Raw genomic sequence first — 12,328 nt, 5'->3', positions numbered from 1 at the left:
AGAACATATTAATATGCAAATTAGATGCAGTGTATAGATACATTGAATAAAATTGGGATATCAGTTTATAGATATTTCATGCACGTATTGTATAAAGTAAAATAGTATATCAAATCATTCTGTTATATCTTTCATAACATAGTTGAGAATCATCTTTGTACAAAGTTTGGTTAAAAATAGCCTGAAACCTAAAAATTGATTAGAGAAAAAAAAAAAAAAAATTGTTTTGGCCTGTACATGCCTTTTCGTGTCTTTTTTTAAAATAACTTAGCCCTGGCGTACTCTACAAGGGATTTAGAAATAAAATATGAATTATATATATATATATATATATATATTTTTTTTTTTTTTTTTCAAAAATGGTATTCTACATTTGTTTCGTATGCCCCAACCAATGCAATGACAAAAATAAAAATTAAAAAAAATCTCAAAACTTTTTGTATGGTTCTCAGGAGGGATGGGTGGTAGGCTAGCAAATAAATAATATATAATTATTAAAAATATAATTATAATCAAATGTAATTATCAAATATACTTCTCTGTCATTTATGTATTTGTTTATTTAACTCTTTAAAAATCATCTTATTTAAAAATTCCTTTTACGTTCTGTGTAAACAGTCGTTTTGCCTTGCTGAACGCTGATTGGCTGTTGCTAAGCGGTTGCTACGAGAGATCAAGACGCGTCGGAGTGAAGCAGCCTGGGAAGTGTAACGTTTTCGACAAACAAAAATGAAGGCACGTATGTTTTTACGTATATAAAACAACGCAGTGTCGCATTGTATTAAAAAGGGCATATTGCCGTTTGAAGCACACATGTGCTTTGGTGAAGACGAATGTTAGCGTGCTTTTAAGAGCGTCACGAATAGCGTTAGCACGACGGCTAGTTAAGTTAGCTAGCTCAACAGTTCATGTAAATGCGTGTAAATAAACAAATATCACCTGCGAAATATCGATTAACTCAGTCATATTTTCGTGTTTAATAATAAAAATAATGTTGACCTAAATAACTGGACTTTTGTAACACTATCTTAGTTAATATTATGTCGTTTGTGGTCACTTTATCCTGATACTGTATGAATGTAATTGATCCGCGAGCTGTATTGATGTGAAACTTTGATGTTTGTCTCTTTTCAGCGTGTTTTCACGCTGTCAGAAAAGTCCTGGTCTGGATCATGTTTGCAATACAAATGGCAGAAAACAGTAGGAAACTACAATGCATTAGCAAAAAGATAAACATCCCATATATTAATCATCCATAATAAGGAGTTAAAAGTTATGTATATCATATATTGTGTATCCACAGACCTGACAATTTTGTAAAAATCTTTGATCGGCATGGACAGAAGGTGAATGAGTTAAATCTCCCTGGGTAAGTGAGCATTCAGGCACTTTCTTTGTATTTGAGACTCTTAATTGGAAGAGAAAGATCTGATGTGATTAACTGAAGAGCAATAATACAGCAGGACTGACGTGCTCTTTTATTGTTGCTCATACTTATTTTTGTGCATGCAGGAACTGTGTATCTCTCGACTGGGATAAAGATGGCGATATCTTGGCTGTGCTTGCTGAAAAGTCCAGTTCTGTTTACTTGTGGGATGCAAATGTTAACAAAACCTCACAGCTGGACAGTGGCATGAAGTGAGTGACGTGACGAGAGAGCGAACTCTTTGAATCGGATTGTTTTTGAGACACCTGTTTTTTTTCTGGTTGATACAGAGATCAGATGTCCTTTCTGCTCTGGTCCAAAACTGGGCCGCTGTTGGCTGTTGGCACATCTAAAGGAAACCTGCTCATCTACAACCAGCAAACCTCACGCAAGATTCCGGTTCTGGGTAAAATTAAATAATAAAAAATATTAATAGAAAATTAATTTAAAAAAAAAAGATTTGCTGTATGGAATAAACTTCTCTTAATTTTTTATTTATATAACTTTAAAACTGTTTTAAAAGCATATTTTCCTTTTAATTCTACTATATATTCTTTGTAAAATTTGATAATTTAAGAAAACTGAATTTAATAGAGTGCTGTGTGACTAGTTTCCACGTCATGCGTGTGTACGTGTAGGTAAGCACACAAAGAAAATCACATGTGGCTGTTGGAGCTCTCAGAACCTGCTGGCGTTGGGCAGTGAAGACCGCAGCATAACCATCAGCAATCACGAGGGAGACACCATTCGACAGGTGCGTGAGGGTCCATCAGAGAGGTGTTGTATATGTTGATGCAGACATATTAATAGCTTTATTTATCTCCTTTTTCTCCCCTTCAGACCTCTGTGAGAGCAGATCCTGCAGATGTTCAGTTCTCAGTGATGAAAACAGATGAGAGATCATCCCCAGGAGAAAGCACTGTATGTTAACATGCTCATTTGACTTCATTTTTACACTGATATTACTTATACAGTAGGTAGAAATGAATGTCAGAGCAAAATCTTATATTACAATAATATTTTTAATTTTTTTTGTTTTTTTTTTACATTTTCGCAAAAAATTTTTTTACATCACAGTAAAGTTAATATAATAATTATATTATATTATAATAAAATATGATTAAAAATATATTTAAAATATCTCTCTGTCTTCTGACTTGCTCCCTTTAAAAGATAATTTATAATTATATCTTGTAAATTATTTAAAATATAAATTATATAAAATGTTTTTAAATTAATTAAATGTAGTTAAATTATATATTCATGTTATATAAAGTTGTTTTTTATATATATATATATATATATATATATATATATATATATATATATATGTGTGTGTGTGTGTATGTATATATATTATATATATATATATATATATATATATATATATATATATATATATATATATATATATATATATATCTATATATATATATATAAAATAATAATAATAATAATAATATAATTATCATTGTTATTATTATTTAATAAATTATAATAATCACAATATGGGATTATGCAGTTTTTATTTTAAACTTTATGGATGCAAATAAAAATAAAATTTCAATACAAATGAATTCTGGGTCTGGCATCACCTTACAAACAGGGAAACTAACTTTATTAAATATTTCCAGTTTGTAATTCTGAAAGGATTAGCTGCATTTGAAGCCGTTATTAAAACAGCTGATGTACATTACCCTGTGACTACACATCAGGTGAATTCTATAATGTTTACCATTAATAACCATCTCATCTTGTCTTCATCTGCTCAGAAACATACCTTGATTCACGAGTATGCAAAATTATCTACAGATTGACTAAATAATCTTTAATTTGCAGGTGAGTGTGGCTTTGGGGAAGAAGACCCTGTTTCTGTTTAATCTGAATGACCCTGATAACCCCATAGAACTGGCATTTCAGCAGCGTTACGGCAACATCATCTCCTACCGCTGGTACAAACACACACACACAGTTTGAATGTGCCTGTCACAGTCTGGCTGTAGGTCATTTATAATTATAATATTACATTTTATTTGTAATGTACCTTTCTTTTACCTGAAGAGCTATTACACAGAAAAAAACAAAGAAAAAACAAATAACTGAAATCAAATAATTGCACATTTCGTTGTGTCTTTCATATACTGAGCAGCACATGTTTCTTTCTTTCTCTAGGTATGGGGATGGCTATATCATGATTGGATTTTCACATGGCTACTTTGTGGTCATTTCCACACACATCCGTGAGATTGGCCAAGAGTTGTTTCAAGCCCACAATCATAAAGACAGCCTGACTAGCATCGCCATCTCACAGTCCCTAAACAAGGCTGCGTCCTGTGGGGACAACTGGTAAAAGTGTTCATTAGTATGCACGTCTTTACAATAGATGTTTGCATAACTGCCCTCTGCCACATTTCCCGGTGGGCAGATCGACTTGCTGGCCAGTTGTCAAAATTAATGATTTAAAGGATTTCATTTTCTTCCTGTGCTTTTAGATAACATTATTATATTATCATTATCTCCCTGTCAGTATTAAGATACACGACTTGACTGATCTAAAGGAAATGTATGCTATAGTCACTCTGGATGAGGAGACCAAAGGTATGAATTAATATTTGATGTACATTCATGCACTGTATTTGTGTGTAAAGTATCAGTTCTTAGTTCTGTGGGTGTCTTTCTCAGGCCTTGATCAGATGTGTTGGACTGATGATGGGCAGCTGCTAGCTGTATCTTCTCAGCAGGGATCTTTGCACGTCTTCCTCACCAAGCTGCCCATACTGGGAGACAGCAGTGGCACTAGAATCGCCTATCTAACATCCCTGTTGGAGGTTACGGTCGACAACCAGGTGGAAGGGGTAAGGAGACGACACACAGACATGCAGAAGGTTTCTAGTGTGCTCTGGGTGGACGCTAAATGGCCCAGCTTAAAAGAACCTACAGATATGGTTAGAGGGATTTTTTTTACACCCGTTTAATCATCTCTGACTGCTTAGAAAATTAATAGCACAGCTCTTCTCAACAAGTTGCACTATTTGAGGTATCATACACACTCGCAGTGCAAAATAGGTTACATTCATGTTCAATACTCAGCATTAGGAGTTTGGAAAAGGTGACCAACAGTAAAAGTGTTGCTTGCCTAGTGCCTGCCCATAAGCTTTGTGAGCATGTGCATTATGAGTACCTTGTTTTTTCGCCATCTAGCAAGACCCATAGAACGATTGAGAGCACTTAAGCAATTGCATAGCAACCCTTTTGTTGTGTTTTTGCCAGAATGTTTTGCATAGAAAATGTAAAAGTATAATTTATCGATAGTATTTTATCTCTTCTCAGGAGTCCCCCGTTGCTATTGCAGTGGAGGTGGAACCTAGTTTCATAGCTGTGGGACCATATCATGTTGCTGTAGGCATGAATAACAGAGCATGGTTTTATGCATTAGGAGACGGTGGTAAGTACGAACCAGTATGAATTCAGATTAGAGGAAAAAGAAATGTTCTGACGTAGTATTGACTTTCTGTACTTAAAGGGAAAGTTCACCCAAAAATGAAAATTCTTTCATCATTTACTCACCCTCATGTTGTTCTGAAGCCATAAGACTTTGGTTAATCAAGATATTTTTAATCCCGCCACTGAAAGTCCAGGTAGCCAAACTTAGAAGCTCCAAAAAGGTCACAGAGGTGTAAAACGAATCCATCGAGCAGTTTAATCCAAGTCCTGTGAAGAGATACGATCACTTTGTATGATGAGCAGATTTGATTTAGCCTTTTATTTACATCTAAAGAATGATTGACACACATACACTCTCAGAAAAAAAGGTACAAAAGCTGTCACTGCTCCTTTTCAAAAGGCACACCTTTGTACCTAAAGAGTCTATATTGGTACCTTTAAAGATGCATATTAGTACCTAAAGTGTAGATATTAGTACCTAAAATGTACAAAAGTGTACCTTTTGAAAAGGTACTTCCCCAGTGGCAGCTTTTGTACCTTTTTTTCTGAGAGTGTACATAGTAGCACGTCACATATGGTAAACAGGAAAGCTCAAACATGCATGCTCCGTGCATGAGAACCAGTGTAGCATGTGACACGAGCTTCAGTGTTTACCATATGTGATGTGCTCTATGTACATTGTTTTATATGTGAATAAAAACCTGTTCATCTTATAAAGCAATCATATTTCTTCACAAGACTGCTCAATTCATATGGATTCTTTTTTATGACACCTTTATGACAGTCTAAGTTTTGATTACTTGGACTTTCAAAGGAGGGACATAAACCTGTCAGATTTCAGTAAAAATAATTTTTCATTTGCGTTTCAAAATCTTACGTCTTATGGGTTTTTGGAATGACATGATGGTGAATAAATGATGACAGAATGTTCAGTTTTGGGTGAACTATCCCTTAAAGTGTGCATGTGTGTGTTTCAGGTGTGGAGCGTGTAAAAGACACTGAGTATTTAGGAACAGTGGCCAGTATGTGTCTGAACTGTGACTATGCTGCTGCCTTGTTTGAGGGGAAAGTTCAGTTGCATGTGGTAAGAAGACAATCATGTGAAAAAAATATGAGTTTATGACTGTCAGCTTTTTGATCTAACTTGTTGTTTTAATTTGTGTGTGTGCGTGTGTGTATGAAAGATTGATGGAGATGAGCAGGTTGTTCAGGAGGACAGACAGACGAAACTGTTCCCAGAACCCGATCAGAAATACCGCATACTCAGTCATGCTCTCACCTCTGAGTTTCTGTATTATGGGACGGACGTGAGTCATTCACATATACATCTCGTTTATCTCCTTTACCTCGTTTTATTAAATTTATGGATGCTGATTGATTTGTGTTAAATATACTTTATAAAATGCATGCATCACGTAATTCCTTACTATACAGTATGCAAAAAATAGAATGTCCAAAATGCAGCATTCATTAAACAGATGAAAAATACCACATCTGAAGAACACTTTACTATGCCACAGGAGCGGAGACGTAATATTTGTAAATGGCAAGGAAAAGCAACACAGCTTTACATCATATTTCACATGACAATACCAGCATAGTGGATATTTAAATTATTAGTAGTAGTAATATTATTAATAATACATTAAAACAATCTAACAATTTAAATAAGATGCTAAAAAGTGCAATCAGTATGTAAACTGAAGTCAAACAGCATTTCTTTTTTTCCCTCTCAATAACTATTGTATTTGTTGAAGAGCCAAGAGTTCTTGAAACTTTGTAAACAAAATTAAATGTGGTTAATTAATCTACCAGTATTGACATTCCCAGTTTCTGCTAATAATATATTATAGTTCTGTTCTTTATATATGGTGTATAGAATATATCCTCTAGCAAAGGATGCTTATTAAAATAGCATTTAATGAACGTTTACTTCCTTAACATTTCGTAGTTTTATAAAAGCAATAAGGTACTAAAGTGTGCGCAGTGTGTTCCCTTTAGTGCGACTGTTTGTGATATAACATGACCTCATGTACCTTATTTACCTAAATTTGTATCATTCTTAATGTTTTTCTGCTCATCTTTCTTTCTGTAGACCGGCTTGATTCAGTGTTTTTATTTTGAAGACTGGCAAAGTGTGAATGAGTATCGGCACACAGTGGGTGTACGCAAAGTCTTTCCAGACCCCAACGGAACACGTCTCGTTTTTATTGATGAAAAAAGTGACAGCTTCCTATACTGCCCGGTACACACACACACGCGCACACACACACACACACACACACAAACAAACATATTTCCTCTCTTAAAGGGATAGTACACTCAAAATGACTTACCCTCACGTCGTTCCAAACCTGTGTGACTTACTTTCTTCTCTTCAGAAGATGTTTTGAACATTGTTGGTAACCAAACAGTTGTGGTGACCATTGACTTCTAGATAAAAGAAAGTCAAGCAGGTTTGGAAGACATGAGGGTCAATTAATGATGACAGAATTTTCATTTTTGGGTAGACGATCTCTTTAGTGACCAGTAGTGAGACATTGCTGAGAGGCTAATGTGAAGTCTGTATTTCCTACAGGTGAACGATTCCGTGTTTGAGATCCCAGACTTCTCTCCTGCCATTAAAGGGGTATTGTGGGAAAACTGGTTCAGCAATAAAGGCGTGTTTGTGGCGTATGAGGAGGACAAAGTTTACACATATGCCTTCCACAAAGACACCATACAGGGTAAAACTGATATCTGCTAGACATTCTTTCAATTCATTTTAAATGGACAGTGCCTTGGAGAAATAAGCCTCAAATTGTCAAGTTATGAGAATATCAACATGTGTGCATGTGAAGAATAGTATTAATGGTATTACCGTTGTGTATTAAGCTTATACGTAATATTTTGTTTAGTACAGTGAAAGAATGCAAATGCTTCAGAACTTTGTTTAAACTTTTTTTTTTCCCTAATTATCAAAGTTCTAGACAGTTTGTTTTATTTAGGTATTGATAAAATACAACGTGTGTGTGTGTGTGTGTTTCTAGGTTCTAAAGTGATTCTAGTTGGTGCCACCAAGTTGCCATTTTCCCATAAGCCCTTGCTGTTGCATAACGGGGAGCTGACATGTCAGACCCAGAGTGGGAAGATTAATAGTGTGGTTCTGAACACACATTCATTCCTCAACAACCCACACAGTGACACCAGTAAAGACAAGCTCCAGTCGTTACTGCAACAGGCTGTTATGCTCAAAAGGTATTTTCATGCTGCATTGCTAGTTTATTGTGCAGGCTTGACTAAATCAAGCCAAATAATACAAACCTCAATGCTTCTGGAAGCATGGTTGTTGGATGCATAATGTGTTAGTGATTGCAACTAATTTGACTTCAGATTTCTTCAGCTACATTTATTACTGTGTGTGTGTGTGTGTGTGTGTGCAGGTTTTCTGATGCATGGAATATCTGTAAAGCTTTGAACAGAAGCGAGGCATGGGGTGAGCTGGGCAGGGCATGTCTGCATCACATGGAGGTGGAACTGGCCATCAGAGTGTACCGCATGATGGGAAATGTCGGCATGGTCATGTCTCTAGAGGACATCAAGGTGTGACCACACGTCGCTAGCACATGCCTCAGTAGACAGCATTTTAAAGCTGGCATTAAATGGAAATTCACCAGTCTTATTTTCTAAACGCATGATACTGATCTTGCTGTGAATAATTCATCCATGGATACGTTTCATTTTTAACAGACTACTCCAGTTATTTTGTCGGCATAAAGCCTGCCTCTTTCAAGCTCACATTAAGATATTATTTTTTGATAATGGATATGTATGGAAGAAAAGATCTGTCGCTACTTCCGTTGCATTGCGACTATAAGTCATCATTCAGTATTTGCACTGCTGATTCAAAGCTGTTCCAAAAGCTGTGCATCTGCCCCCTAAAATAAAATCATTGCATGCATCTCTCACAGAGAAAGTGATGCTCACACGGCAGCATTTACTAGTTTGCTGTAAGTTAATGTCAAGGTAATATAGTGTGTATGTCAATAACTGTAGAAACATGATATCAGTCTGAAAAAAGGCTCCATTTAGGTAGTAAGCGGCGAAGCAGCATGTTTTGGAACAGAGCAATTTTGTGTCTGGGGAACAAGAGAAGTTTAAACTGTTTAATGCATTGAATTGTTTTTCTTTAACTGTGTCTGTAGGGAATTGAAGATCAAAATTTGCTGGCTGGTCATTTGGCCATGTTCTGCAATGACTACAACCGAGCCCAGGACTTGTATCTGACTTCTTCTTATCCGATGGCAGCTTTAGAGGTAAAATAGAGTAAAAATGAAAATTAACATGTGTGCATCTAAGTATATACTTCCCAAGTTACTTTAATTACTGTAGCAGTTGAGCTGTTGTGTGTGTAGATGAGAAGGGACCTGCAGCATTGGGACAGTGCGTTACAGCTGGCCAAAAGACTGGACCCTGATGAGATCCCATTTATTTCGAAAGAATATGCCATACAGCTGGAATTCGTGTAAGTCAGCTACATTGGATTAGTTAATTACATACGTTTTGGAGATGTCACATGCTCATGCACGTTTTCCTGTACCTGATTGTAACATGGACTTGTTTTCTGTGCTGCTAGATGAGTCCGAGAGAATAAGAAAGTGTTATCGCTGTTGATGTAATGTCATATGTTGTTGTGTCTCCCTCTAGTGGAGATTATACAAATGCACTGGCTCACTATGAGAAAGGCATAACAGGAAACAACAAGGTGAGTGTCTGCATGTTTGTGAAATTATGATTATCATTTACTTTTACCAAGTTATTGGGGTGTTTTTCTATCATGGAATAGAGCGTAGATCCTGCATCTTGCATTACTTCCAAAAGAGTTGCAAAAGCTATTTCGTCTGAGAGCCAACAATATTTGTAGTGTACAATAACAGGTTTATTCAGCTGCTTCTTGAAAGATGCGATGGGTGGAGGTTGGCATCTCATTCCACCATAGAGGAGCAGAGAGGGTGAAGGTTTGCTCGTTCAGTGACCGTAGCTGGCAGGAGATCCTGATATGTGTGTTTGTAGTTCCAGGATCATGATGAGAGCTGTCTGGCAGGAGTGGCTCGTATGTCTATTCGTATGGGTGACATCCGTAGAGGAGCCAACCAGGCCATCAAACACCCCAGCAGAGCTCTGAAGAAAGACTGTGGAGCCATTCTGGAAAGCATGAAGGTGTGTGTTTGTGTTTATGAGTGTGTGTTCATTAACATACAAATCACTCTCAGTTGCCTCTGTTAAAGAGTAGTATGCTGTGATTCAGATTGTTTTTGTTGTTGACTGAATGCTTTTTGTGTGCAGCAATATTCAGAAGCGGCTCAGCTGTATGAGAAAGGCCAGTACTATGACAAAGCTGCCTCTGTCTACATACGCTGCAAAAACTGGTAACGCAACTTCACAGCAGAACATCACAGATTTGAATGCTGTGCTGTGGAAACCTGTGATTTGTAGCTTATCTTGATCTGTTAACTCAGGGCAAAGGTGGGCGAGCTCTTACCCCATGTGACTTCCCCAAAGATCCACCTGCAGTACGCGAAGGCAAAGGAGGTGGACGGCAAGTATGTACCAAATGCAGTACAATCACTCCAAGAAAACACACTCCAACAACATATATAATATATTTATTAGGGCCGGGACTCGATTAAAAAAATTAATCTAATTAATTAGAGGCTTTGTAATTATTTAATTGAAATTAATCACATTTTAATCGCATATAAATATTTGACCTGAGAACAGTGAGATGTAATTTTTTTTCACATTGATTTATAGTATACCATTGAATAATGACTGAATACATAAGCTTAAGCAACAAAATATTGTTTATTTTTGTTCAACCAAGTCTAGCAGACCAGTGCAATTTTTGCCATTAAGTGTAGCAATAGCATATTTAGAAACAATTTAGAAATAGTACATTTCAGAAATTCAGGTAGCTTATAGGTGCTGGAACCTTCTGTAAACTGTTTTTTAAGTAAAACACAATACTGTCAAGTACATTCAGAACATTGGAAACCCTGACTATTAGAAAACATCTCTCTGTTGCTTCAGAGGCCATAACATACTGCAAGGGGCCAACCAAAGCGGTCTCGTCTGCTTCTTCGTTCATGTTCACTGTGGTTTGTTGTTGTCTGAAGTCATGAACGCTAGTTGGTGCTCCAGTATAATCGGTCCGCCGAAACTCATCCAGTGAGAAACGTTCCGCCGTGCAAAAATGAGTTATTAAAAATGCGGAAATTTTTTTGTGTAATTAATTAATCTTAATTAACTCGTTATTTTTTGTGTAATTAATTAATCTCAATTAACGTGTTAAAGTCCCGGCCCTAATATTTATGTATATACTGTTATTAAAGATTTTCCACCAATATGCATAAAAAACATCCTCAGTTTCAGAATAAAAAAAAAAAAATCCACCCTCTCATTAGAATTAAAGAGTTGTTTTTGCTGTTGACTGTTGTGTACTACTGTGTTAACTGAGATACAGCATTGTGCATTGTTTCAAAAAGAAAAAAATATATTTTCAGCATGCAAATTATTATTATTTTTTTTTTCTGATTGACTGAAAATCAGGCTTGTGAAGTATGGAATGTGTTTTCAGCTCAGTTTAATTAATGGGTTTTTTTTCTCTCTGAATAGGAATACTTGAATTCTGAAAGTTAGTGTGTTTATCCACATGTTATGAACATTATCATAAAACCACGTTCAAGAAACACATTCCCTGATTTGCCACTTTCCAAATTTTGCATATGTGTATAGATATAAAGAGGCAGCAATGGCCTATGAAAGTGCACGAGACTGGGACAACGTCATTCGAATCCTACTGGAGCATCTTAACAGCCCTGAGGAGGCTGTGCGCATCGTACGAGAAACTCAGTCCATCGAAGGAGCCAAAATGGTGGCCAGGTGAGTAAAGAGAGAAACCCCAAAAACCTGTGTGTCTAGGAAATTAAATGATAACATTTCTCTTCTTTTACCAAATGTATTCCTAACCAGTGAAAGTGCATTTTCCAGATCATTAGTCCTTATTTCAAGTTCTTTGCTCGTCCTGATGTTCTGTGAGTGTGATGAATGTTCGGTGACTGCACAGGTTTTTCCTGCGTTTGAGTGATTATGGCTCAGCGATCCAGTTCCTGGTTTTGTCACGTTGCAGCGATGAAGCTTTTCAGCTCGCCCAGCAGCACGGGCAGATGGAGGTCTACGCTGACATCATCGGTGATCTCTCTGATCTTCTCACTCCTGGGTCGTTCCTACTATGCAGTACATTTTCATGTCCCATCATATATGTGCTGATAAAATATTAAACTCAAAATTTTAAAGACAGAAATGATAGTAGTTCTCACATTATCACAATTAAGTGAAGATATGGGTATATTTCAAATTGTCAGACTGCTTTATTAAGTAGTACTTGATTACGTCTTTAATTGATTTTTCTGTACATTT

At 36.3% G+C, this 12,328-nt stretch overlaps 1 protein-coding gene across 1 annotated transcript in view; it reads left to right on the top strand.

Moving 5' to 3' along the window:
* The first annotated feature begins 633 nt into the window (after positions 1–633).
* The window catches only part of wdr19 (WD repeat domain 19), a 19,800-nt gene continuing 8,105 nt past the window's right edge, over positions 634–12,328 (top strand). Inside the window, exons 1-26 of the mRNA XM_042778878.1 lie at positions 634–735; positions 1,135–1,223; positions 1,301–1,369; positions 1,513–1,638; positions 1,717–1,832; positions 2,065–2,180; positions 2,267–2,347; positions 3,266–3,378; positions 3,599–3,772; positions 3,954–4,024; positions 4,109–4,281; positions 4,757–4,871; positions 5,848–5,954; positions 6,055–6,177; positions 6,966–7,115; positions 7,449–7,596; positions 7,900–8,107; positions 8,293–8,452; positions 9,055–9,165; positions 9,265–9,374; positions 9,557–9,614; positions 9,923–10,069; positions 10,196–10,278; positions 10,369–10,452; positions 11,645–11,791; positions 11,976–12,100. Coding sequence (XP_042634812.1) covers positions 730–735; positions 1,135–1,223; positions 1,301–1,369; positions 1,513–1,638; positions 1,717–1,832; positions 2,065–2,180; positions 2,267–2,347; positions 3,266–3,378; positions 3,599–3,772; positions 3,954–4,024; positions 4,109–4,281; positions 4,757–4,871; positions 5,848–5,954; positions 6,055–6,177; positions 6,966–7,115; positions 7,449–7,596; positions 7,900–8,107; positions 8,293–8,452; positions 9,055–9,165; positions 9,265–9,374; positions 9,557–9,614; positions 9,923–10,069; positions 10,196–10,278; positions 10,369–10,452; positions 11,645–11,791; positions 11,976–12,100 — 3,010 coding nt within the window. The 5' untranslated portion in view covers positions 634–729. The remainder of the gene's footprint in view (positions 736–1,134; positions 1,224–1,300; positions 1,370–1,512; positions 1,639–1,716; positions 1,833–2,064; positions 2,181–2,266; positions 2,348–3,265; positions 3,379–3,598; positions 3,773–3,953; positions 4,025–4,108; positions 4,282–4,756; positions 4,872–5,847; positions 5,955–6,054; positions 6,178–6,965; positions 7,116–7,448; positions 7,597–7,899; positions 8,108–8,292; positions 8,453–9,054; positions 9,166–9,264; positions 9,375–9,556; positions 9,615–9,922; positions 10,070–10,195; positions 10,279–10,368; positions 10,453–11,644; positions 11,792–11,975; positions 12,101–12,328) is intronic.

The sequence above is a fragment of the Cyprinus carpio genome, chromosome A1 (genome assembly GCF_018340385.1).
Source record: "Cyprinus carpio isolate SPL01 chromosome A1, ASM1834038v1, whole genome shotgun sequence".
In the NCBI taxonomy this organism is placed as follows: Eukaryota; Metazoa; Chordata; class Actinopteri; order Cypriniformes; family Cyprinidae; genus Cyprinus; species Cyprinus carpio.
This window is presented reverse-complemented; position numbering and strand designations above follow the sequence as displayed.